A 25488-nucleotide genomic window follows, 5' to 3' on the forward strand; every position below is an offset into this window, starting at 1 on the left:
ACACAGAAAAAGCCAGATGCAAAGACTGAATAACAAAGTCTGCTCAGCCCACGTCTCTTAGTTATCACATATATACTGTTGTAAGTTTCGTTTCTCCTAAATCATGTGATTTCTCCTAAACTAACTTATGATCATATATGGATTTTCCTGTAATATTCTGTTATTTTTATATGTATACATATATGGCAATTTCCTACATTGTATCATCCTCTCCTCTTGTGTGCATATGCACACTTTGTGGCAGTTGGCGAATTCCTTATCAGTACAGCGTGCAAATAACCATGCAGTAGGCAAGTAGATATGATAATGTTATGATTCTGCCGGTTTGGCTGAGGGGGGGACGTCTCTTCTGATTGGCTGCCAGGGGTTGTGCTGACGTCAGGGGATAGTACTTTAGTCTGCAGCTGAAGAGGTTCTCTGCTTTTACGTTACTTACGCTTGGTGGTAACTGGAAAGCCTGATAGTTTTCTCTCAGAACGTGCTCTAGGTTCTGACAGGGATCTGTGTTGTATTAGACTATTATTTTCCTTCCCTCTGGGTTAGCTGCTGCTGTGTGTGTGTGTTGTGCGTAGCTCTGTAATCAGGGTCAGCGGCTCCTTTGTTTAGTGGGGGCTGGGCATTGCTCAGCCTCAGGGGCTCTGGGCTGAGTGAGAGCGTTCTCCTTTGTTTGTTTTAAGGATTTCTCTTCCCAGTGTCCCAGCCTGTTGGCTCAGTGAGTTTAACCCTTTGTGTACTGTGTGTACGGTGTTCCTGCCTCTGCCAGTGTGTTTGTTCTATCGGCCCTGCTCCCTCTGGGGGAAGGGAAGCTTTCTCTCTGATTGTTTGTTGATTTATGGAACTCTCTCTCTGCTGGCTCTACAAGCTTAACCCTTTGTGTTCTGTTTGCCTCTGTGTACAGTGGGTTTGAGGCAAAGGCTTTCTGCCTTCCTTTTGTGTCTGGTTCCTCTGGCTTCTGCCTGGGGCTTCTACCCTGGTGGGGGGGGGGGTTGCTGTGTTAGTTCCCCTGTCCTGCGCTAGTCCCCTGGGTGGGTGTGGCCCGCTCTGGTCCTTTGTTTCTCCCTCTGCCCTATTGCTGGTGTTCAGCGCGTGTCTGGCATCTTGGGGCCCGGGGGCCCTCTGGGTTCTTTCACCCCTCCCTGTTGTGTGATTGGGTTCCAGTTCAGCCGTGAGGCTCACACAAGTGGCTCTGTGTGCGTGGGTTCCGGTTCGGCCGCGAGGCCCACCTGTATGCCTATTTCCCTTCTTCCTGAGGGACTGCGGGGAGGGGTAGCTTAGGGTATTGGATAACTGGGGTATGGGGTGGTGGGTCGGTCTCCCCTTGGCCTCGGCCAGGGCCCAAGGGCTCACGACCAACCCAACGGATTACAGATAAATCACCTGGAGGGGCATAATCGAACGGGGCACCTAAGTTTTCATGAGGGCGTCCTCGCAGGACAGCCCCGTAAAGGGGCAGGGCAACCTGTATTATCGAAACAAGATGGGCGTCCATCTTTCGTTTTGATAATACGGTCAGGGACGCCCAAATCATGAAATTTAGGTCGACCTTAGAGAGAGTCATCCTTAAATCGTTTTTGAGATGGTTGTCCCCAGTTTTCGGCGATAATGGAAACCGAGGACGCCCATCTCCAAAATGACCGAATGTAAGCCATTTGGTCGTGGGGAGGAGCCAGCATTCGTAGTGCATTGGTCCCCCTCACACGCCAGGACACCAACCGGGCACCCTAGGAGGCACATGCAGTGGACTTCAGAAAAAGCTCCCAGGTGCATACCTTCAGCTGCAGAAAGAGCTAAAAATATGCTGAGAACAGCAAGGCTAGGGAAACTGAGGGCTAACAGGGCCATATTACAAGCCTAGTACCATATTACAGGTCTAGTATAGGCAGGGCTTTTTTTGATGGGGTACTTGGTACTGAGTACTGGCACCTTTCCCGTTGTCTGCTAAAATTGACCCATGGACCCATGACAGAGCTAAGGCTCTACACAACAATTCTGCCTTATCATTGATTCTGTGACTGGTTTTAGGGGGCCTGGCTAGTATGGGGTGGGTCCCTCAGTGATCACCCCACCCCTGATGGGTGGCCTGGCATTTGAGTACCGGCACCTTTTTTGCTAGAAAAACTGCACGGAGTATAGGAAGGAATATACAGTAAGGCTAGACAAAAGGAGGGAGCAAAGTGTCTGTATTTGAGTATAGAGGAGATAAGAAGGATTATCTGTATGCAGTATCTTACGTGTAAGGCAAAGGATCTTGAACTGAGAACAATATAGGGAGGTAGTGAAGTTGCATGAGGTGTAATGTGGTCTGACCTTGTAGCATTAAGTAATTGAGCAGCTATATTCTGTAGGGTTTGCAAATGGCGCAGTTGAGATTGAGGTAGACCAATGTAGGCAATATTAAAATAATCTAATCGTGATAAGACAAATGCATGAGACTTCCATTTTTCTACTGAGGAATTTTACTAGATGGGAATGCAATTGGTTTTTTTAGGGTTTAAAAATAGATTGTATAAGATTTGAAAATTAGTATATAAATTGGAAGGTAAGAAACAGCATAGATCAAGGCAGAGGAAGGAACTACCTGAATGTACCTAATGACTATAACAATAGATTTATTAACAAAAAATAACAGTGAAACCATCAGTTTACAATAGACTTGACATGGCTATAGTTTGTTTGCATCAAGGGTAATAGAAAAGTCAAATTTAAAAGCTCATAATACATTTAGCACATCCAACCCATCTCCAAAAAGAGGCAGCTATGGGGAAAAAACAGAATTTAAAAAAAGACATTCAGGGGCTCTTTTATGAAACTGCGTTAGGCGCTAATGTGCTCCTAACACAGGGTGTGCTAAAGTGTCCTGTGATAATAGGCCTTTTTTTTTTGGATGGGCGCCATTTTGGTCGCCTTCCCCCTTTGCAATAATAAAAACGTCTTTTTTGGCAGTGCTTCACTCAGCTGAGACCTGGAAGTCCCTGAGCCAATCGCAACGCGTTCAGCCGAGCTAAACGCACTGTGATTGGCTCAGAGACTTCCTGGTCTCTCAGCTGAGTGAAGCACAGCCAAAAAAGAGCCTGCAGCATTGGAGCTGTTGGATTTTTTTTTTTTTTTTTTAAATAAAGCTTTGCTTTAAAAAAAAAAAAACACGTCCATTTGGGGCCCCCCCCTCCCGGCAATAATAGAGATGTCATTTTTGGTCGTGCTTCACTCAGCTGAGAGACCTGGAAATAATGGAGGGACATCCAAGTAAGTAGAGTTGTGGCCGAGTGGTTATAGCACCGGTCTTGTAATCCAGAGGTGGTGGGTTCAAATCCCACTAATAGTTTTTTAAAAAATAAAAAAGGACGAGCACTTGGATTTTTTTTCCACTTTTTTAAGTTGTATGAAGTCTTTATTGAACATTTATCAAAACAGTATAACAAAATACAGCACTCCAGAACAAGTAAGTAATAGCATAACTGATCAGCTCCAGGTCTCTCTCAGCCAATCCCAGCGCATTTAGCTGTTACCAGTATCAGCTAAACGGGCTGTGATTGGCTGAGAGAGACCTGGCGGGAGGGACGTTCAAAAAGTTGTGTCCTCTCACGTCCCGAGTTTCTGGGCTGGAAGGCTCCTTCGTATCGTCAGGTTAGTTTTTATTCTCTTGCCTCTGAACTATACATTAGCTTGTAGCCTGTAAAAGAACGTCTTTTTAGAGGGAGTTTTTTTTATAGTAAAGGACGTCCATAAAGGACGTCCTTGGCATGCGTAGAGCAGCCAGCATAACGCTTGACTGCTCTGCGCATGTTCGACCGGCCGATTGGGCCGACTGTTTAACGATCGAATAGAGAATGCAAGTGAGCTACAACGAGCAGTTCATTTGCATTCCTATTCCTTGATGCATGCCCGTTCCTTACCGATTCGCTAAGGGAATCATTAAGGGAAGGGCTGTAACGATAGTGCATCTAGCCCTGAGTGTTTTCTTTAGTTTGACTCAAACAGGAAGCAAAAAGAAATATATATTTGAAATCTTGTTGACTGGGCTGTGATTGGCCTGGAGTTTGAAATTACCCAGCAGATGCTGGCTGTTGCTCAGTATATAGATGTTTAGTTAGTGTTATAATTGATCCATATTTTAGTTACCTGTTATTGTTTGCTATTTGCACTATTTTGTTCCACTGCTCAATATTTTTTTAAGAGAATAAACATAGGAGTGGCCTAGTGGTTAGGGTGGTGGACTTTGGTCCTGAGGAACTGAGTTCGATTCCCACTTCAGGCACAGGCAGCTCCTCATGACTCTGGGCAAGTCACTTAACCCTCCATTGCCCCTGTAAGCCGCATTGAGCCTGCCATGAGTGGGAAAGCGCGGGGGTACAAATGTAAAAAAAAAAAAAAAATTGTTAGTCCGCCCTGTTCATCTGGACTGATGAAGAATCCTGGTGGTTTGTGTGTTGGGTCTGTGAGTGCTTTCAGGGAACTGTAAGATCACTGGGAGTGTGGCTCCAGTAACCTAGAAATAACTGGGGATAATTTGAGAGCGGGAGACTTGCCCAGTGGCGGTTGTGACCCAGTCAGTGGGAGGAGGGTGCTAGTGTAGAGCAGAAGCAGCAGGTGAACCTGAGCTGTGCTGGGGTAGGGTTACCATATGTCCGGATTTACCCGGACATGTCCTCTTTTTGAGGACATGTCCGGGCAACAGGGCGGGTTTTGCCAATCTGCCTGTTTGTCCGGATTTCTGGACAAACGGGCAGGCTGGTGGGCGGCCGGCCCGCCGCCAGCCTGTCCAGAAATCCAGACAAACGGGCAGATTGCTAGCCTCCCCTCCCCTTACTTACTACTGCCATGGTGGTCTAGTGACCTCTTCCGCCTTCGGGGCAGGAAAGAGCCCCCACTTTCCTGCCCGGAGCGCTGCCCGGCATGCATCCTTCCTGTTCATGATCTCGGCGTCGATTCAGAATGGCCGCCGAGAGTTGAAGTGACCTCGTGAGACTTCAACTCTCAGTGGCCATTTTGAATCGGCGCCAAGATCACGAACAGGAAGGATGCATGCAGGGCAGTGCTCCAGGCAGGAAAGAGGGGGCTCTTGCCTGCCCCGAAGAGGTTACTAGACCACCAGGGCAGTAGTAAGGGGAGGGGAGTGACTACGCCAAAGGGGGCATGGTGGGATGTGAAAGGGGGTGGGTTCTGAGGGGGCGGGGTAGATGTTCTTTTTCAGGGACAAAATATGGTAACCCTATGCTGGGGATAGACCCTCTAAGTGGCTGCGGGGGGTAATTATAAGTACATAAGTAGTGCCATACTGGGAAAGACCAAAGGTCCATCTAGCCCAGCATCCTGTCACCGACAGTGGCCAATCCAGGTCAAGGGCACCTGGCACGCTCCCCAAACGTAAAAACATTCCAGACAAGTTATACCTAAAAATGCGGAATTTTTCCAAGTCCATTTAATAGCGGTCTATGGACTTGTCCTTTAGGAATCTATCTAACCCCTTTTTAAACTCGTCAAGCTAACCGCCCGTACCACGTTCTCCGGCAACGAATTCCAGAGTCTAATTACACGTTGGGTGAAGAAAAATTTCTCCGATTCGTTTTAAATTTACCACACTGTAGCTTCAACTCATGCCCTCTAGTCCTAGTATTTTTGGATAGCGTGAACAGTCGCTTCACATCCACCCGATCCATTCCACTCATTATTTTATACACTTCTATCATATCTCCCCTCAGCCGTCTCTTCTCCAAGCTGAAAAGCCCTAGCCTTCTCAGCCTCTCTTCATAGGAAAGTCGTCCCATCCCCACTATCATTTTCGTCGCCCTTCGCTGTACCTTTCCAATTCTACTATATCTTTTTTGAGATACGGAGACCAGTACTGAACACAATACTCCAGGTGCGGTCGCACCATGGAGCGATACAACGGCATTATAACATCCGCACACCTGGACTCCATACCCTTCCTAATAACACCCAACATTCTATTCGCTTTCCTAGCCGCAGCAGCACACTGAGCAGAAGGTTTCAGCGTATCATCGACGACGACACCCAGATCCCTTTCTTGATCCGTAACTCCTAACGCGGAACCTTGCAAGACGTAGCTATAATTCGGGTTCCTCTTACCCACAATGCATCACTTTGCACTTGTCAACATTGAACTTCATCTGCCACTTGCACGCCCATTCTCCCAGTCTCGCAAGGTCCTCCTGTAATCGTTCACATTCCTCCCTGCAACTTGACGACCCTGAATAATTTTGTGTCATCGGCGAATTTAATTACCTCACTAGTTATTTCCCATCTCTAGGTCATTATAAATACATTAAAAAGCAACGGACCCAGCACAGACCCCTGCGGGACCCCACTAACTACCCTCCTCCACTGAGAATACTGGCCACGCAATCCTACTCTCTGCTTCCTATCTTTCAACCAGTTCTTAATCCATAATAATACCTACCTCCGATTCCATGACTCTGCAATTTCTCAGGAGTCTTTCGTGTGGCACTTTGTCAGACAGCCTTCTGAAAATCCAGATATACAATATCAACCGGCTCCCCATTGTCCACATGTTTGCTTACCCCCTCAAAAAAATGCATTAGATTGGTGAGGCAAGACTTCCCGTCACTAAATCCGTGCTGACTTTGTCTCATCAGTCCATGTTTTTGTATATGCTCTGCAATTTTATTCTTAATAATAGCCTCCACCATCTTGCCCGGCACCGACGTCAGACTCACCGGTCTATAATTTCCCGGATCTCCAGGCGGGTGACTAGGCATTATGTGACAAGCGCCTTGGGCTTCATTGCCTTTCTCTGCTGCCAGGCCCTGAGTGGTTAAGCTTTGAACCATGCAACACTAGAGTTCTGCACAGTTCAAACACAACAGTGGCCCTGGACAGCAGTGGAGGAGGAGGATGTGCCTGAGGGTGCTGCACTGTTACTGTTGACATCCTTATAAAAGAAGATTGGAGCCTGAAGGAAGATGGATGATAGAATGAGAGGACATGGGTGAGTCAAGATAGCAGGCGAGGGTTGTGTATGTTTGGGGGAGGGAGGTAGGGAGAGAGGTAGTAGAAGAGTGGGTAAAGGACTGATGTGGGTGTGAGACATTTGGTTGTGGGAGGAGCCAGCATTCGTAGTGCACTAGTTCCCCTGACATGCCAGGACACCAACCGGGCACCCTAGGGCGCACTGCAGTGGACTTCAGAAAAAGCTCCCAGGTGCATAGCTCCCTTACCTTGTGTGCTGAGCCCCCAAAACCCACTCCCCACAACTGTACACCACTACCATATCCCTCAGGGATGAAGGGGGCACCTACATGTGGGTACAGTGGGTTTGTGGTGGGTTTTGAAGGGCTCACATTTACCACCACAAGTGTAACAGGTAGGGGGGGGGGGGTGGGCCTGGGTCCGCCTGCCTGAAATGCACTCACCCACTAAAACTGCTCCAGGGACCTGCATACTGCTGTCATGGAGCTGGGAATGATATTTGAGGCTGGCATAGAGGCTGGAACTCTTTTGTTTTTTTAGGGTGGGAGGGGGTTAGTGGCCACTGGGGGAGTAAGGGGAAGTCATCCCCAATTCCCTCCGGTGGTCATCTGGTCATTTAGGGCACATTTTTGTGGCTTGGTCATAAGGAAAAAAAGGACCAAGTAAAGTCGTCCAAGTGTTCGTCAGGGACGCCCTTCTTTTTTCCATTATCGGCCGAAGACGCCCTAGTCCCGCCTTCGCTATGCTTCCGACACGCCCCTGTGAACTTTGGTCGTCCCCGCGACAGAAAGCAGTTCAGGATGCCCAAAATCGGCTTTCAATTGTGCCGATTTGGGCAACCATGTGAGAAGGACGCCCATCTTCCGATTTGTGTCAAAAGATGGACGCCCTTCTCTTTTGAAAATAAGCCTCATAGTTACTAATAACTTGAGTTATCAACTAAAAAGTTATCAGCTAAATAACCCATCTTAATAGTAACCCACATTGATAACTTCCTCCTTTTTAATATGTGAATATTAAATTGGAAATGTGTTGACAAGATTCATTTGAATTTAACCTTAAGTTGCTGTTGGAAACTGGGAGTTGTGGCTGATTTCTTTTTCTCTACTGAAAACCGGCTCCTGTGCTAGCAAAAGGCTCTGTTAATGTTACTGTTGGTTAATGTATGCCTGCCATAATTCACAGAGATAGTTTACATACCTGTAAATAAAAATTTTGAAAATGGTTGCATTTAAAAAGCATTTTGCCTCCATAAATTGTCTGAAAATTGCTTATCCGAATTATTTATAAAAATATGGGTAATATCCCATGGTACTTAGAATCCCTTTCTTTTTTTTTTAGGCTATTTTAGCTGAAAACAAAGAATGTCTACCGATTTCTATAAAACCCTTGACATGTCCCAAGGATAAAGTTTTCAGGTATGTATGTATGTATTTATTTATTTTATTTATTTATTTATTGCATTTGTACCCCACATTATCCCACCTTTTTGCAGGCTCAATGTGGCTTAGAGTGTTATTATGATGTAGTCATTACAAGATCTTAAATACAATCGATAATAGGCTGAAGGTAAATGGGGATTTAGATGGAAAGGTGTTAGGTAAGGTAGTGTGAGAGGTGTTTTTTGATGCACATGAGTGGTTTAAGGAATGATTTGTTTCATTGAGGATTACTTTTGTAGGCTTTGTTGAAGAGATGTGTCTTCAAAGATTTGCGAAAGTTGGTTAGATTATCCATGGTTTTCAGGGCCATGGGTAATGCGTTCCATATCTGTGTGCTTTTGTACGCAAAAGTAGTGGCATATGACTGTATTTAATTCCTTTACAACTGGAGAACTGCGGGCCGATCGTTTGGCGTTTCTGGGCGGTAAGTCCACTAGATTTAACATATAGAGTGGGGCGTCTGCGTTGGATGATTTTGTGAACGGTTGTGCAGATCTTGAATTCAATTCGTTCCTTTAGCGGGAGCCAGTGCAGTTTCTCTCTTAGGGGCTTCGCACTTTCGTATTTAGTTTTACCAAAAATGAGTCTGGCTGCGGTGTTCTGGGCTGTTTGGAGTTTTTTGATGGTCTGTTCTTTACAGCCTGCATACAGAGTGTTACAGTAGTCCAAGTGACTTATCACTAATGACTGTACTAGAGTGCGGAAGATGTTCTTGGGAAAAAAGGTTTTATTCTTTTGAGTTTCCACATCGAGTAGAACATTTTTTTCGTTGTATTCTTCACGTGGGTATCGAGTGTGAGGTTTCGATCAATAGTGATTCCAAGAATTTTCAGATTTTCTGAAATAGGAAGTGTGCAGTATGGAGTGGTTATAGTGGGGTAGTTGTTTGTGTTATATTGGGAAGTGAGAACTAGACATTGAGTTTTTTCTGCGTTAAGTTTTAACTGGAAAGAGTCCGCCCAAGAGTGCATGATTTGGAGGCTCTGGTTGATCTCGTTGGTTATTTCCTTTAAGTCACTTTTGAACGGGATGTAGATCATAACATCATCAGCATATATGTAGGGGTTAAGGTTTTGATTGGCTAGAAGTCTGGCTAGTGGTATCATCATTAGGTTGAAAATGGTTGGTGAAAGGGGGGATCCTTGAGGAACTCCACATTCCGTTATCCAAGGTGGTGATCTGTCAGTATTCGTTGTTACTTGGTAGGATCTGGTGGTGAGGAATCCTTCGAACCATTTGAGAACTGGGCCTCCGATTCCGAAGTATTCTAATAGGTGTAGTAACATTCCATGATCCACCATGTCGAAAGCAATAGACATGTCGAATTGTAATACGAGTATGTTCTTGCCGGTTGCAGTTGTTTTTTTGAATGAATTCATTGCAGATACTAGTACAGTTTCAGTGCTATGATTTGATCGAAATCCTGATTGAAACTAATGTAGAATTGAGTGTTTGGTTAGGTATTCCGTGAGTTGTTTCGTCACTATGCCTTCCATCAATTTTGTTATGAGCGGGATAGAAGCAACTGGTCGATAGTTAGTTAGGTCCATTGTGCTTTTCTTGGCATCTTTTGGCAGCGGAGTGAGAAGGATATTTCCTTTATCCGAGGGGAAGAGACCATTTGGGAGTCTGTAATTTACTTGGTTCGTGAGGTCTTTTTTGAATTGTTTGGGGCTGGCTTTTATTAGGCTAGTGGGGCAAATGTCAAGTTTGCATTGAGATTTGGCATATTTTCTGAGCCAGTGTGAGAGTTCATCTACTGAAATCAAGTCAAACTTGGTCCATAATCAGTCAGCTGGATATTCCCCAGGTTTTGGGTCCAAGCATTCAAGGATGCTTGTGTACTCAATGGTATTGCTTGGTATCATGCGTCGGAGCTTCATGATTTTTTCCTTGAAATACTTCGCTAGGTTGGTTGCCGATGGGGTGTCTATGCTATTCGAGGTGACCTGTGTGGTGTTTAGGAGATTGTTTACAAGTGAAAAGAATTTGTGCATATCCTTGTAGTTTGGTCCTATTATAGTTTTGTAGTATGTTCTTTTGGTTTGTCTGATGTTGTATTTGTATTTTCTTTGTAGCTGTTTCCACTCTTTGAGTGTGTGTTCGTCTTATTTTTTTTTTGCTCCGTGCTCTTTCTAGTCTTCTAACCTGTGTTTTTAGTTCTTTCAGTTCTTCGTTAAACCATGGGATTGAGCTTTTCTTATGTGATGTTCTATTTTGGAGCAGTGCTATCTTGTCTAGAACTATTCTGCATCTGTTGTCCCATTCTTGTAGAAATTGGGGTGAGTCTGTAGTTATTATCCATTCGTCGGTATATACAGTGGTGGAAATAAGTATTTGATCCCTTGCTGATTTTGTAAGTTTGCCCACTGACAAAGACATGAGCAGCCCATAATTGAAGGGTAGGTTATTGGTAACAGTGAGAGATAGCACATCACAAATTAAATCCGGAAAATCACATTGTGGAAAGTATATGAATTATTTGCATTCTGCAGAGGGAAATAAGTATTTAATCCCTCTGGCAAACAAGACCTAATACTTGGTGGCAAAACCCTTGTTGGCAAGCACAGCGGTCAGACGTCTTCTGTAGTTGATGATGAGGTTTGCACACATGTCAGGAGGAATTTTGGTCCACTCCTCTTTGCAGATCATCTCTAAATCATTAAGAGTTCTGGGCTGTCGCTTGGCAACTCGCAGCTTCAGCTCCCTCCATAAGTTTTCAATGGGATTAAGGTCTGGTGACTGGCTAGGCCACTCCATGACCCTAATGTGCTTCTTCCTGAGCCACTCCTTTGTTGCCTTGGCTGTATGTTTTGGGTCATTGTCGTGCTGGAAGACCCAGCCACGACCCATTTTTAAGGCCCTGGCGGAGGGAAGGAGGTTGTCACTCAGAATTGTACGGTACATGGCCCCATCCATTCTCCCATTGATGCGGTGAAGTAGTCCTGTGCCCTTAGCAGAGAAACACCCCCCAAACATAACATTTCCACCTCCATGCTTGACAGTGGGGACGGTGTTCTTTGGGTCATAGGCAGCATTTCTCTTCCTCCAAACACGGCGAGTTGAGTTCATGCCAAAGAGCTCAATTTTTGTCTCATCTGACCACAGCACCTTCTCCCAATCACTCTCGGCATCATCCAGGTGTTCACTGGCAAACTTCAGACGGGCCGTCACATGTGCCTTCCGGAGCAGGGGGACCTTGCGGGCACTGCAGGATTGCAATCCGTTATGTCGTAATGTGTTACCAATGGTTTTCGTGGTGACAGTGGTCCCAGCTGCCTTGAGATCATTGACAAGTTCCCCCCTTGTAGTTGTAGGCTGATTTCTAACCTTCCTCATGATCAAGGATACCCACGAGGTGAGATTTTGCGTGGAGCCCCAGATCTTTGTCGATTGACAGTCATTTTGTACTTCTTCCATTTTCTTACTATGGCACCAACAGTTGTCTCCTTCTCGCCCAGCGTCTTACTGATGGTTTTGTAGCCCATTCCAGCCTTGTGCAGGTGTATGATCTTGTCCCTGACATCCTTAGACAGCTCCTTGCTCTTGGCCATTTTGTAGAGGTTAGAGTCTGACTGATTCACTGAGTCTGTGGACAGGTGTCTTTCATACAGGTGACCATTACCGACAGCTGTCTGTCATGCAGGTAACGAGTTGATTTGGAGCATCTACCTGGTCTGTAGGGGCCAGATCTCTTACTGGTTGGTGGGGGATCAAATACTTATTTCCCTCTGCAGAATGCAAATAAATTCATATACTTTCCACAATGTGATTTTCCGGATTTAATTTGTGATGTGCTATCTCTCACTGTTACCAATAACCTACCCTTCAATTATGGGCTGCTCATGTCTTTGTCAGTGGGCAAACTTACAAAATCAGCAAGGGATCAAATACTTATTTCCACCACTGTATTTGTTGCCAGAATGTTAGAGGGTTGGATGAAGTGACGTCAGCGGTGAGCATGGTCGCCTAAACTCCGTGCTCCCGAATACCCACGGCGAAAACAGCGATTTCGCGGTCATATCAGAGAGCGACACGTGGAAAACAACCTTGTTAGGAGCCGAATTAGAGTGGAGTGGACCCGAGGCATTAATGCAAAAGCGAACGGTGCCGCCCAACCTGTCCAAATTCACGTTTAAACAAAGCGCGACGATTAAAAAACATGGCGGCACAAACGCTCGAAGATGCGGTGGAACAAGCAGAACTGCAACCCTCAGGTGATATGTTTGAAACGCAGGCCCAGGGAGACGCAGAGGTAGCTGGATTGCCGGAGCTTTGCGCCTGGATTCAAGAAATCCGCTCGGATTTAAAAGCAATGAGGTCGGAGCTGGCGACTCTGGGGGCCGATCTGAGAGGTGAGATAGCGGAGCTGGGACATTGGGTAGAAGAGGTGGAAGGCCAAATTGACGAACACTCTGAGTCCCTGGGCTACTTGGAGCGGCAGATAGCGGACGAGCGTTTAGGCCAGCAGATATTGTCTGAAAAGCTGGAAGACTTGGAAAACAGAAGCAGGCGCCATAATCTCTGCGCGGTCTGCCTGAGATCCCAGCGTATCAGAATAGCGAGCAAGTGATTCAACAAATAGCCAGTGCTCTGCTAGCGACCACGGAGGAGCTGGTCCCACCAGAAAAAATACTATTGGACAGAGCTCACCGGACCCTGGGGGCTAACAAGAAGAATTTGTCCAAAGATATAATAGCCTGCTTCCAAGACTTTAAATTGAAAGAACGAGTGATGGCAGCGGCAAGGCAAGCAAAAGATTTCAGATGGGATACAAATTCGGTGGAAGTATATCAGGACCTTGCTGCTGCCACTTTGAAGAGAAGGGCTGATTTAAAACCGGTAACGGCCAAGCTAAGAGAAATGGATATCCGCTATAGATGGAGATATCCGTTTGGACTGGCATTTTACAAAGATGGAAAGCAGCACCAAATCAAAATGCTAGTGGAAGCGCAAAAGATACTTCAGGGGGAGCACCAGATTGCCACACCAGCTGCAGCAGAGCGTCCGCCAAGGGCAACAGACTCCAGGACCCACCCAAAGTGGCAAAGAGTTGGTCACAGACGCCTCCAGCGTCAGAAATCAGCGGGACGTATCACTTGATATCACTCTGTGACAGTGGGGGGTGAGATCCCTTGTGAATACTTGAGACTACCTGGGTCCCGGTGACACCAGGAGCTTTGGGTATGGAAATAACAAAGTTGTATATGTTGGTGGCTGATGTTGGTTAGGATGTGGAGCCGGGAAATATAGAACAAAGTAATAAATGTTAAAATGTTAAAAGTTATGTTAAAGGCACCAAAGCCTAAAAGGTATGAATGGGTATTAGCGGATCATATTCCTCCCGAGACGCACCGACCAAGATATGGCGCAGGTCCTTTGGTGTTTGGGAAGGGTTATGGGGAGGTGGGAGGAGAATAGGAGGGGGGGAAGGGGTTCGAACATACAGGGGGGGGGGGGAGGCAAGGGAGATGGGTTGGTGGGTGTGGAGGGGATCCTCAATATATGTTAAAGTAATGCTAGAAGTGGACTACATGTTATACCCTTACAATGTTTAAATGTGTGACTATTAATGTGCGGGGGTTGAACACCCCGCAGAAAAGAAAACAGGTATTTAGAGAAATACTGCGCCAAAAGGCAGATGTGATGTTTCTTCAGGAGACGCATCTCAAAAAAGCCCATGAATACTTAATAAGCAATGCCCGGTCATAAAGTGTGCCTCGGCCACAGAGGTTCAAAAAAAGAGGGGAGTTTTGATTGCACTGTCCCGGTCCATGCCCTGGCAGGTTCATTAAGGATAAAGTGGGTAGATACCTATTGCTGGTGGTCTCCCTATACAATGTATATTATACTATGCTATGTGTCTATGCGCCTAATGAGGGTCAAAAGGTATTAGTAACATAGTAACATAGTAGATGACGGCAGAAAAAGACCTGCACGGTCCATCCAGTCTGCCCAACAAGATATACTCATATGTGCCACTTTTTGTGTATACCTTACTTTGATTTGTACCTGTCTTTTTCAGGGCACAGACCGTATAAGTCTGCCCGGCACTATCCCCGCCTCCCAACCACCAGCCCCGCCTCCCACCACCGGCTCTGGCACAGACCGTATAAGTCTGCCCAGCTCTATCCCTGCCTCCCAACCACCAGCCCCGCCTCCCACCACTGGCTCTGCTACCCAATCTCGGCTAAGCTCCTGAGGATCCATTCCTTCTGAACAGGATTCCTTTGTTTATCCCACGCATGTTTGAATTCCGTTACCGTTTTCATCTCCACCACCTCCCACGGGAGGGCATTCCAAGCATCCACCACTCTCTCCGTGAAAAATACTTCCTGACATTTTTCTTGAGTCTACCCCCCTTCAATCTCATTTCATGTCCTCTCGTTCTACCGCCTTTGCATCTCCGGAAAAGGTTCGTTTGCGGATTAATACCTTTCAAATATTTGAACATCTGTATCATATCACCCCGTTTCTCCTTTCTTCCAGAGTATAAATGTTCAGGTCAGCAAGTCTCCCCTTATACATCTTGTAACGCAAATCCCATACCATTCTCATAGCTTTTCTTTGCACCATTTCAATTCTTTTTACATCCTTCGCAAGATACGGCCTCCAAAACTGAACACAATACTCTAGGTGGGGCCTCACCAACGACTTGTACAGGGGCATCAACACCCCCTTTCTTCTGCTGGTCACACATCTCTCTATACAGCCTAACAACATTCTAGCTACGGCCACCGCCCTGTCACACTGTTTCGTCGCCTTCAAATCCTCAGATACTATCACCCCAAGATCCCTCTCCCCGTCCGTACCTATCAGACTCTCACCACCTAACACATACATCTCCCGTGGATTTCTATTCCCTAAGTGCATCACTTTGCATTTCTTCACATTGAATTTTAATTGCCATTAGACCATTCTTCTAGCTTCCTCAGAACCTTTTTCATGTTTTCCACTCCTTCCGGGGTGTCCACTCTGTTACAGATCTTAGTATCATCCGCAAATAGGCAAACTTTACCTTCTAACCCTTATGCAATGTCACTCACAAATATATTGAACAGAATCAGCCCCAGCACCGATCCTTGGGGCACTCCACTACTGACCTTTCCCTCCTCCGAGCGAATTCCATTAACCACCACCTTCTGGCGTCTGTCCGTCAACCAGTTCCTAATCCAGTTCACCACTTCGGGTCCTATCCTCAGCCCATTGGGGAATTGGACAAGCTCATGGACATAGGCTTGGGCGCTATGCTCCTACAGATGAATGGGTTCACCTTGATCTCCTAGTTAACGCTTCTTAACAGTTACTACTACTACTACTTAACATTTCTAGAGCGCTACTAGGGTTACACAGCGCTGTACAAATTAACAAGGAAGGATGGTCCCTGCTCAAAGGAGCTTACAATCTAATGGACGAAATGTCAAGTTGGGGCAGTCTAGATTTCCTGAGTAGAGGTGTAGTGGTTAGGTGCCGAAGGCAACATTGAAGAGGTGGGTTTTTGAGCAATGATTTGAAGATGGGCAGGGAGGGGGCCTGGTGTATGGGCTCAGGGAGTTTGTTCCACGCATGGGGTGAGGCGAGGCAGAAAGTTGCTGGGGAGGACATGATTTTTGGTGGTTTGTGGGGGAGGTCATTTTTGGCTGGGCACTCTGAACAGTCCATTGAGTGCTTAGAGATTTATTCCTGCAGGAACTGGAACGGATCTTGCAAAAGCATGTCAGGGCAATTACTGATAGGGGGCGATATGAACTTGACAGTGGATCCAAATCTAGACAATTCGGGAGGTGTGGCACAGTATGCTCAGGGAGACAGAGCGGCCTTAAGTCCTGGCTGGCAAGATGGGACCTGACCGATCTGTGGAGGGATAAACATGGGGTTGAAAAAGATTTCACTCATTATGCCCCCTCACACAAAACATACTCGAGAATTGATTATTGGCTGGGTGATGTGATGGTGAGGAGCCAGGTGGAGGAGGTACACATGGAGGGGCATAATTGAACAAAAACGTCTATCTCCATGGGCGTTTATCTCCGAGAACGGGTCCGTGAAGGGGCGGACCGAACCGTATTTTCGAAAAAAATAGACGTCCATGTTTTATTCGACAATTTGTGAGCTGGGCATTTTTGTTTTTCAGTGATAATGGAAAATGAAAGCGCCCAGCTCAAAAACGAATAAATCCAAGGCATTTGTTCGTGGGAGGGGCCAGGAGTCGTAGTGCACTGGTCCCCCTCACATGCCAGGACACCAACCGGGCACCCTAGGGGGCACTTTTAACAAAAACAAAAAAAAAAGGTAAAAGAGCTCCCAGGTGCATAGCACCCTTCCCTTGTGTGTTGAGCCCCCCAAATCCCCCTCAAAACCCACCGCCCACAAGTCTACACCATTACTATAGCCCTAAGGGGTGAAGGGGGGCACCTACATGTGGGTACAGTGGGTTTGGGGGGCGGTTTGGAGGGCTCCCATTTACCAGCACAAGTGTAACAGGTGGGGGGGTGGGGATGGGCCTGGGTCCACCTGCCTGAAGTCCACTGCACCCCCTAATAACTGCTCCAGTGACCTGCATACTGCTGCCAGGGAGGTGGGTATGACATTTGAGGGTGAAAATAAAAAGTTGTGAAACGGCATATTTTGTGGTGGGAGGGGGTTTGTGACCATTGGGGGAGTCAGGGGAGGTCATCCCCGATTCCCTCCAGTGGTCATCTGGTCATTTAGGGCACTTTTTGGGGCTTTATTCGTGGAAAAACAGGGTCCAGGAAAAGTGCCCTAAATGCTCGCTAAAAACGCATATTTTTCTTCCATTATCGGCGAAAGGCGCCCATCTCTGATCGCCCGATAACCACGCCCCAGTTCTGCCTTCAACACGCCCCCATCAACTATGTCCGCATCCGCGACGGAGTGCAGTTGAAAACGTCCAAATTCGGCTTTTGATTATACCGCTTTATTCGTTTTTGTGAGATAAACGTCTATCTCCCGATTTGGGTCGCAATATAGGCGTTTTTCTTTTTCAATTATAAGCTGGATAGTGACCTGCAGCTGGTCAGACCACTCGTTTATGGTGCTATCCTTGCAGACGGGGGCGAGACCCAAAGGGCGAACACACTGGAAGCTAAATGAGGCATTGCTTTTAGACCCACAGAATATAGCTGAGCTTGAGAAGTACATAAGGGAATATATTGACATCAATGATAATGGAGAAACACATCTGGCAAGTGTCTGGGAGGAAATGAAGGTGGTGATAAGAGGTCAAATTATTGCCCTGCAGGCCCACCTTACTAAGGCTCAGAAAGGCAGGGAGGATGTAACTAGAACTAAATTGGAGGCCAGTGAGAGAGAGCATAAAGCGGACCCGGCAGATCCTCAGAAATTGCAAGATCTACAGGAATCTAGAGCGCAGCTTAATGATATACAGATGACAGAGCAGTACATCTACAGCGAGCGCAACAAGAATACTTTGAATTTGGTAATAGAGCCAGTAGACTTTTGGCAAATAAGTTGAAAAAGCAGGCCCAGAGAAACTATATCCCGGGGGTCTATAATGCAACAGGCCAACTAGTTAGTCAAACAGAGGAGATACAGAAAGTATTCAGAGACTTCTATGCTCTCCTATATAAATCAGAACAGCAGGGGGCGCGGGAAGATATTGCCCAGTATCTGCAGGAGGTGAAACTCGCAGGCCTGGCGGAGGAGGTAGAGTATCTGTCCTCCCCTATAACGCTGGAGGAGGTAGAGAAGGTGATTGCAAATCTACCTACTAATAAAGCGCCCGGGCCAGACTGTTTCCCCGCACGTTTCTATAAATTATATACCAAATGGTTAGCACCGCTACTGCTGAAAGTGCTCACCTCCTTTGACAATATAGGAGAAATGCCTTACTCTTGGAGGGTGGCTGAGGTAGTTTTGATACAGAAGCCGGATAAAGATCCATTATATTGTGGATCCTATAGACATATATCACTTTTAAATGTGGATTATAAAATCTCTACAAAAATTTTGGCAACAAGACTACAAAAGGTACTTCCAAGAGTGATTCATGACAATCAGGCGGGATTCATAGAGGGCAGACAGACGTTTGACAATGTAAGATCTCTGCTCCATATAGTTCAGCAAGTTAATAACGAATCGGAACCGGTACTGGCCTTTTCTCTTTGAAGTTTTGAAACAGATAGGATTAGATGGGAGAATTTTGAACTGGTTCCACTTACTCTATACTAACCCCCTGGCTCTACTAAAAATTAATGGGTCCTGCACAGAACCGATAGGCCTGGGTAGGGGGACGAGACAGGGCTGCGCGGTATCACCCCTGCTGTTCGTATTATCTATTGAACCATTAGCACAAAAAATCAGAGAACATGGGAGCATACGGGGGGTAATCAGAGGCAGACGGGAACATAAGATCATGCTCTTTGCAGACGATGTGCTGTTGACGTTGACCCAACCCAAACAATCATTACAGCAGGTCATGGAGGTGATATCACAATATGGGGAGCTCTCTGGCTTTAAAATTAATGCTACCAAGTCAGAGATTTTGAACCTTACTACACCCCAGAACGTGGTCCAGGAATTACAGAGTACCTATCCATTTAGATGGGCACCCAAAGCAATTAGATACCTTGGGGTAATGATCACCCCAAGATTAGAGCAAATATATCAGGAAAACTTCCCTAGAAAGGTCAGAGAGCTCTTTGCAGAGTTGGACAGATGGGAGGGACTTACGATATCATGGTTAGGCAGAATTCAAGCGGTAAAAATGATGCTCTTACCGAAATTGCTGTATCTATTCATGGCTGTTCCACTCCCAATCCCCCGGACATTCTTTCAACAGTTAAGCAAAAAAGTATTTACATATATCTTGAGGAAGCGGCCACCTAGAGTGCGCAGAAGCGTGATGTTTCAAAGACCAAACAAAGGCGGCATGGGGGTCCCAAATTTTTACCTCTACTATCAGGCAGCGCAGCTGAGAGTACTTGCTGAGTGGGACCCGGCTAATACTAAAAAGTGGTTACATTGGGAACGAGCCTGGATGGGAACACGCTATATAGGGGATATATTATGGAAGTCGGGAAGGGAAATACTGGAGATGATAGAGAGGGTCCCGGTGGGTCTTAGTCACATATTACAGACATGGCTCCAATTAAGGAAGCGGGTCTTCCCGGATAGAAATTATTTTCTCAGATGGCTATTCAGGGGGTACCAGGGTTCCCTTTGGGGAGAGAGGAAAAGATATTCCAGAGTTGGGCTAAGAGAGGCCTCTATAAACTGGGCCAGATATGGGACAATGGGAAGATTCGGCCTTTTGAGGAGCTGCAGGATGAATATGGGCTCGAGGAGAGAGACCTTATCTATTATAACTGCCTTAGGAATTATATACTGAGACGAGCAAGGGATGAACTGGAGTTGGCCGAAACTCAACTGGAAAAGGCTATGGGAGGGGATGGGGAAAAGGTGGCATAACTAAGCTGTATAGAGCGTTGCTATTGCTCTCCTCCCCACAGGACTTTTATACCGGAAAGTGGGAGACGGAGTTACAGACCAATTATCTAGAAGACTGGTGGGCAAGTAGCTATAGGCACCTATTGAAGCCCTCCATCGCCCAGCCACTGGTTGAAAATGGATATAAGATCTTTTACTGGTGGTATTATACCCCGGTTTGTTTACAGAAGTTCTGTCCGCACTTATCATCAGATTGTTGGAGGGAATGTGGGGGGAGAGGAACATTCTGGCATATCTGGTGGGAGTGCCCAAAAGTACAAGTGTATTGGACAGAGGTCCTGGGCAGAGTGAGAGATGTGACTGAGATCACCTATCCAAAACGGGCTGAAAACTGTTTATTATATGCCTCGAATGAGCCCCATACATTGTCATAAGCTAGTCATACATGTTCTTGGCTCAGCGAAATTGGCGCTGGCAAGGGCATGGAAACAGAAGGAGACCCCCGCTATGCAGGTGGTGGAGAGTAGACTACATTACCTATACCAAATGTCGAAGTTGACAGCCTTGCGAAAGGGGCAGCTTCAAAAATTTCAAAAAATATGGGAATGCTATGAAAAGTGGAAAAGAGTGTAAAGAGGTAGGATAACATATACTGAATGAGGGAGGGAGGGAGGTAGAATAAAGGGAGGTGGGGAGGGAAGGAGAAGCATATAAGATGCAAACAATAATTGTGCATTTTGTTGTGGTTATTTTGATGTAATATGCCTATTGTTGGCTTGTAGCCAGTTGATGCTGTATCTTTTTTGAAATTCAATAAATAAATAATAATAAAAAAGAATGTTAGAGGGTCTATTTTGCCTCTTGTAGTATAGGTTCTTTTTTCTTGTTTTTGTTGTATCTTTTTTTGTTTTCCAGAGGAGGGAAGTGTTTGCCTTGTAGTGGTCTGACCATAGTGTGGGTGTCCATTTTGTGTCTCTGATTATGAGGTTCGCTTCTGATGAAAATTTGTGAGTTATGATGTCTAGTGTATGTCCTTTCTTGTGGGTGGGTTGCATGTTAGGCCAGTGGATCTCCCATAATTGGAGGAATTCCTTGCATTCATGTACATTGTTTATGTTATTATCTTCAAGATGAAGGTTAATATCTCCTGTTATGAGAGTGTTCTGGGAAGACAGACAAGTATTTGAAATGAAGTCCGTAAAGTGTATCTGAGCATCTTGCCAGTTAGCCGGGGGTCTGTAAAATAGGATTATGTTTAGTTGGTCATGCAGGTTGGGGTGGTTGATTCTGACTGAGGCTATTTCGAGTTGGGGGAGGATAGATTCAGCTGTTGTTGTAACTGTGCATTGGGATTTATAAATTATAGCTATACCTCCACCTCTCTTTCCTTCTCTTGTCCAATGGGTAATTTTGTACCCTGGTGGACAAAGCTCTAGGATTATTTACACATTTAACTTAGATACAGCACAGTACAGTTCCAAGAAAGATAAAAAATATAAAGACATTTTAGCATTTTTCAGTGTACTGTAGGGTGCATCAGTAATCAAGAGGCCCTTTTACTAAGCAGAGGTAAAAAGTGGCGTGTGGTAGTTTTGTCATGTGAAATTGGTGTGCACTGGGCCATTTTTTTAACCACGGCTGGAAAAAGGCCTTTTTTTAAAAAAATGAGGCAGTAAATGGTCGTGCATTAATATTAAAATTAGCGCGCAGCTATTTACTGCCTGAGCCCCTACTGCCACCTATTTAGAAGGCTGTAAGGGCTCGCGTGCTACTTGTGCAGTATCAGGCGGTAATGTGGGCCATGCTGCCGATTACCGCAGGGAACGCCCCCCACAGTAGAAAATTAGAAAATTATTTTCTACCACGGGAAACTGCGCATGCCAACTTCAGAACTACCACTGGGCACCCGTGCTACCCCAGCAGTAGGGTCGATTTGACGCGCACTACCTGCATGGTAGCCCCTACCACAGCTTAGTAAAAGGGCCCCCGAATGAGTCTTAGGTGAAGACAAATGCAGAAAGCATGTAAGTTTGTTGAAATGATTCTTTAATGCCAGTCTTGAGTAGTGGTCTCTGATTCTTTGAATTAAGATAGTGTAGTGATACTGTCAGTAAATTAGCTGGACACCCTGACTAGGAATTACACAACCAAAAAAGCATTTGCCTGTGGTTAGTTTCATTTGTTTTAGAGCCTCAGATAGGCAGAACTGTTACAGTATTGTGTGAAACAAACATCTTATTAGAATGTTCCAGCATGAAAATAAAATTCAAACATTTATCATTATGGCATCACACAGAATTAGTCAAAGGTGATTTATCTTGTGGAAGGGGGGAAGCTTTTGTTTTATAGTCAAGAACCGTAACTGCCTTATGTTCCTGATCAGTTGTCTGTTAATGAGTATGTATGAAAACTCCCATGTATGAAAGTTGTACCCACGTGTTCCCCCTCCCCCCCCCAATTGTCCCCAAGTGAATGTAAGGAATGCTGTTGAAAGCTGTGTACTAAGTGAAGTATGCTTTTCCTGTTTTGCTAAACTTTTTTTTTTTTTTAATTTCTTTATTATATTTTAACATAAGTACATCCATTCAAATTTGCAATGATCAACTTATATGCAACATATTAACCTCTTCTTCCATAACAATATTTGCAAATGAACTCTGAACAATCCCTCACCCATTCCTCTCCCACCCCCTCTCTTAATATGATGATTTAGACACTTCTCTCTTCTGTTCATATGGTTGCCAAATTTGTTGAAACCTGTGTAATTGGCCTTTTCTCAGTGCGGTCAATTTCGCCATCTGATATAGGTAATCAAGTTTATGTTTTACTGCTTGAATATGTGGCACCTCTATCTGTTTCCACGCCCTTGCCACTGTCATTTTGGCTGCTGCAAAGATCTGGTTAGCCATTTTATGTTGATGTGTCTTACATTTTCCCGGGCGGAAGTGTAAAAGGCAATATTCCGCCCGACTAGAATAATCTATCATTGTGACTTGGTATACCATTGCTCGGATCTGAGTCCAAAATGCCTGTATTTTGGGACATTCCCACCATATATGCATAAATGTGCCTCTGAGACCACATTCCCTCCAACAATTCGGTGATACCTTAGAGTATATTTTTTGTAGTCTATCTGGTGTATAGTACCACCAGTACCATATTTTATAACCATTCTTAACCACCGACGGAGTAATAGAGGTCCTCAGTAGATAACTAATTCCCCTCATCCAGCATTCTCTTGTAAAGGTTTGATGTAGGGCCCCCTCCCATCGTCTAATATAGTGGTCTTGATGGGGTGGAGATTTTTAATAGTGCTTTATATAATCTTGTCACTCCCCCTTTGCTGTTTTGCTAAACTTAAGAACTAGATCTCCTGTCTCAATTTGACCTAATAAAATAGTAATACTCTGAAAAATGGATGTTTTACAGAATTGTTATGTTTTGGCTTCTATATTTTCTGTCCGTTAGAAAGTTGAGTTTTCTCAGGTGTCCTAGTTAAATTGTTTACTAAGTCTAAGGCCTTGACAATGTACAGTTGCTATTTTGCTTAAAGTATTTGCTTAAAGGATTTATTACAGGTAAACTTTCATTAATTCATATTATAGAGGGAAAGACTGACATCAGTTAACTTTTTGTTTTTAAGGGGCCTAAGAATTAGGAACTGCAGGAGTTTAGTTAACAGAAATTTATTGTCTTGATAGCATAAAAATAGAGTTGAGACCAGAAAGATTATTTCCTAGGTTAACAAAATTAATTGCACAGGAAGTAGTTTAGGGCCCTTTTACTAAGCTGCGGTAAAAAGGGCTATGCGTTAGCGGCGGGGGCTGTTTTTGCCGTACACTGATGCCCTTTTTATCGCAGTGGGTAAAAGGCTGAAAAAAGACATGGCCATGCGGTAACATGTGGTGGGGGGGAGAGGCACTTGCCAACCTACCACCACCCCAGGTAACCGCTGGGGTAAAAAATCGGTTCCTAATTTCCCTAGTGTTGGAAATGGTGCATGCTTGGGCTGGAACTACCACCGGCGCCCATGTTAGGCTAGTGATAGCTCCAGATTAGTGCGTGTTAAGCCCACGTTGGGCTTACTGCCGCTTGGTAAAAGGGCCCATTAATGCCTTCTAATATCAGTGAGGACAGGAGGCCAACCGTGTTTTATGCTAAGCTTTCACGGTTTGTAGCTGGCCAAATACAGCAGATGTGGATAAAATTGGTTGATGTGAGAAGATTGGTAGCCTGTTGCTGTTTCATCAGTTATGAAGGAGAAACAGTTTCTGCCATTTTTAAATGCACTCTTGTGCATGAAGATTAAGCCATTTCCCTATCCTCTATCCTCTATCTTCTGGAGGTACGTTACTAAGAAATTGAAGACCAGATGACTAGCCGATAGGGTGTTGTGATATATTCATTTGGTAGTGATTGTACCTTTTTCCCAATATTTCCAGAACATTCTTAGAATTGATATTGTTAACTTCCACCACTAGATTAAGGGGCCCTTTTACTAAGCTGCTGTAAAGGGCTCTGAGCTAGCGGCGGCCATTTTTGCCATTCGTCAGGGCCCCTTTTACTGCAATGAGTGAAAATTGCCAAAACTGAAATGGCCATGTGGTAAGTTTACGCTTGCTGTACAGCTATTTCAGGGGGGGAGCAGTTACCGTCACCCATTGAGATGGCAGTAAGAGCTCCTGTGCTAATTGGGCAGTGCTTGATTCTGCCCTGTTACCACCAGATAACCCCCTGCAGAAATATATTTTTTTCAATATTTACGCTAGCACTAGAGGCAGAACTACCACCAGCACCTGTGTTGGGCTGGCGGTAGTTCCAGGTTGCCATGCAGCAACCCTTTAGTAAAAGGGCCCCTAAGGTTTTAAGCAGAAATCTTGCATTGAGATCATATTTGCATTGTATTTTCTTTTCCTCTTCATAGAGTATACACAGAAGTGCAGCAAGTGCTTGATCATTTGAACGATCCACGATTTGCATTTACAGCAGACGAGAAAGAAGCAGACATCCTCTACAGCTTTTCTCACATCAAAGATTACAGGTTCATTGCAGATTTGTATTGTCAGCAAGTACAAATAGTCTGGTACATTCGGTAGAATGTTGACTTACGATCTTGTTTTCTTAATTATTAACAGAAAACTGAGTGAAGAGAGACCTCACGTGTTACTGAATCAGTTTCCATGTGAGAATCTTCTTACAGTCAAGGACTGTTTGGCTTCTATAGCAAGGCGAGTTGGAGGCCCTGATGGACCAAAATGGCTGCCACAAACTTTTAACCTTCAAACAGAATTACCCCAGTTCATAAGTTATTTTCAGCAGCGTGAATGGAGGTAATTCTTTATACTATTTTTTCACTAATATTTTATATACTGCTTTTAATCATAAGGTACCAAGCAGTTCACAATTAAAAACACAATTATACAATATCAAAACTACTATAAATTATTTCCTAAAGCTCCAATCTCCCCCCCTTATAAAAATTAAATCCCAGTAATATTACACCTAAGGAAATACCTTTAAGTAGGAGGCAGTGCATTAGTTGATCTAGTAACTTTAAGTACCTTAAATACATGATCCTTTCCTTGGCTGGAATAAAAGAAATAGTATATCTTCACTGTGGAGTTCACACCTGTGGAAGGTTCACCAGCCCATTTGTGTGGGACAAAAT

At 45.0% G+C, this 25488-nt stretch overlaps 1 protein-coding gene across 1 annotated transcript in view; it reads left to right on the forward strand.

Annotated features, from left to right (window-relative positions):
• Positions 1–25488, forward strand: part of TTLL12 (tubulin tyrosine ligase like 12) — a 248707-nt gene that overhangs the window by 100750 nt on the left and 122469 nt on the right. The window contains exons 6-8 of the mRNA XM_030213875.1: positions 8290–8366; positions 24745–24861; positions 24956–25150. Of these exons, the coding sequence (XP_030069735.1) occupies positions 8290–8366; positions 24745–24861; positions 24956–25150 (389 nt within the window). The remainder of the gene's footprint in view (positions 1–8289; positions 8367–24744; positions 24862–24955; positions 25151–25488) is intronic.

Source organism: Microcaecilia unicolor, chromosome 9, assembly GCF_901765095.1.
Source record: "Microcaecilia unicolor chromosome 9, aMicUni1.1, whole genome shotgun sequence".
Lineage (NCBI taxonomy): Eukaryota > Metazoa > Chordata > Amphibia > Gymnophiona > Siphonopidae > Microcaecilia > Microcaecilia unicolor.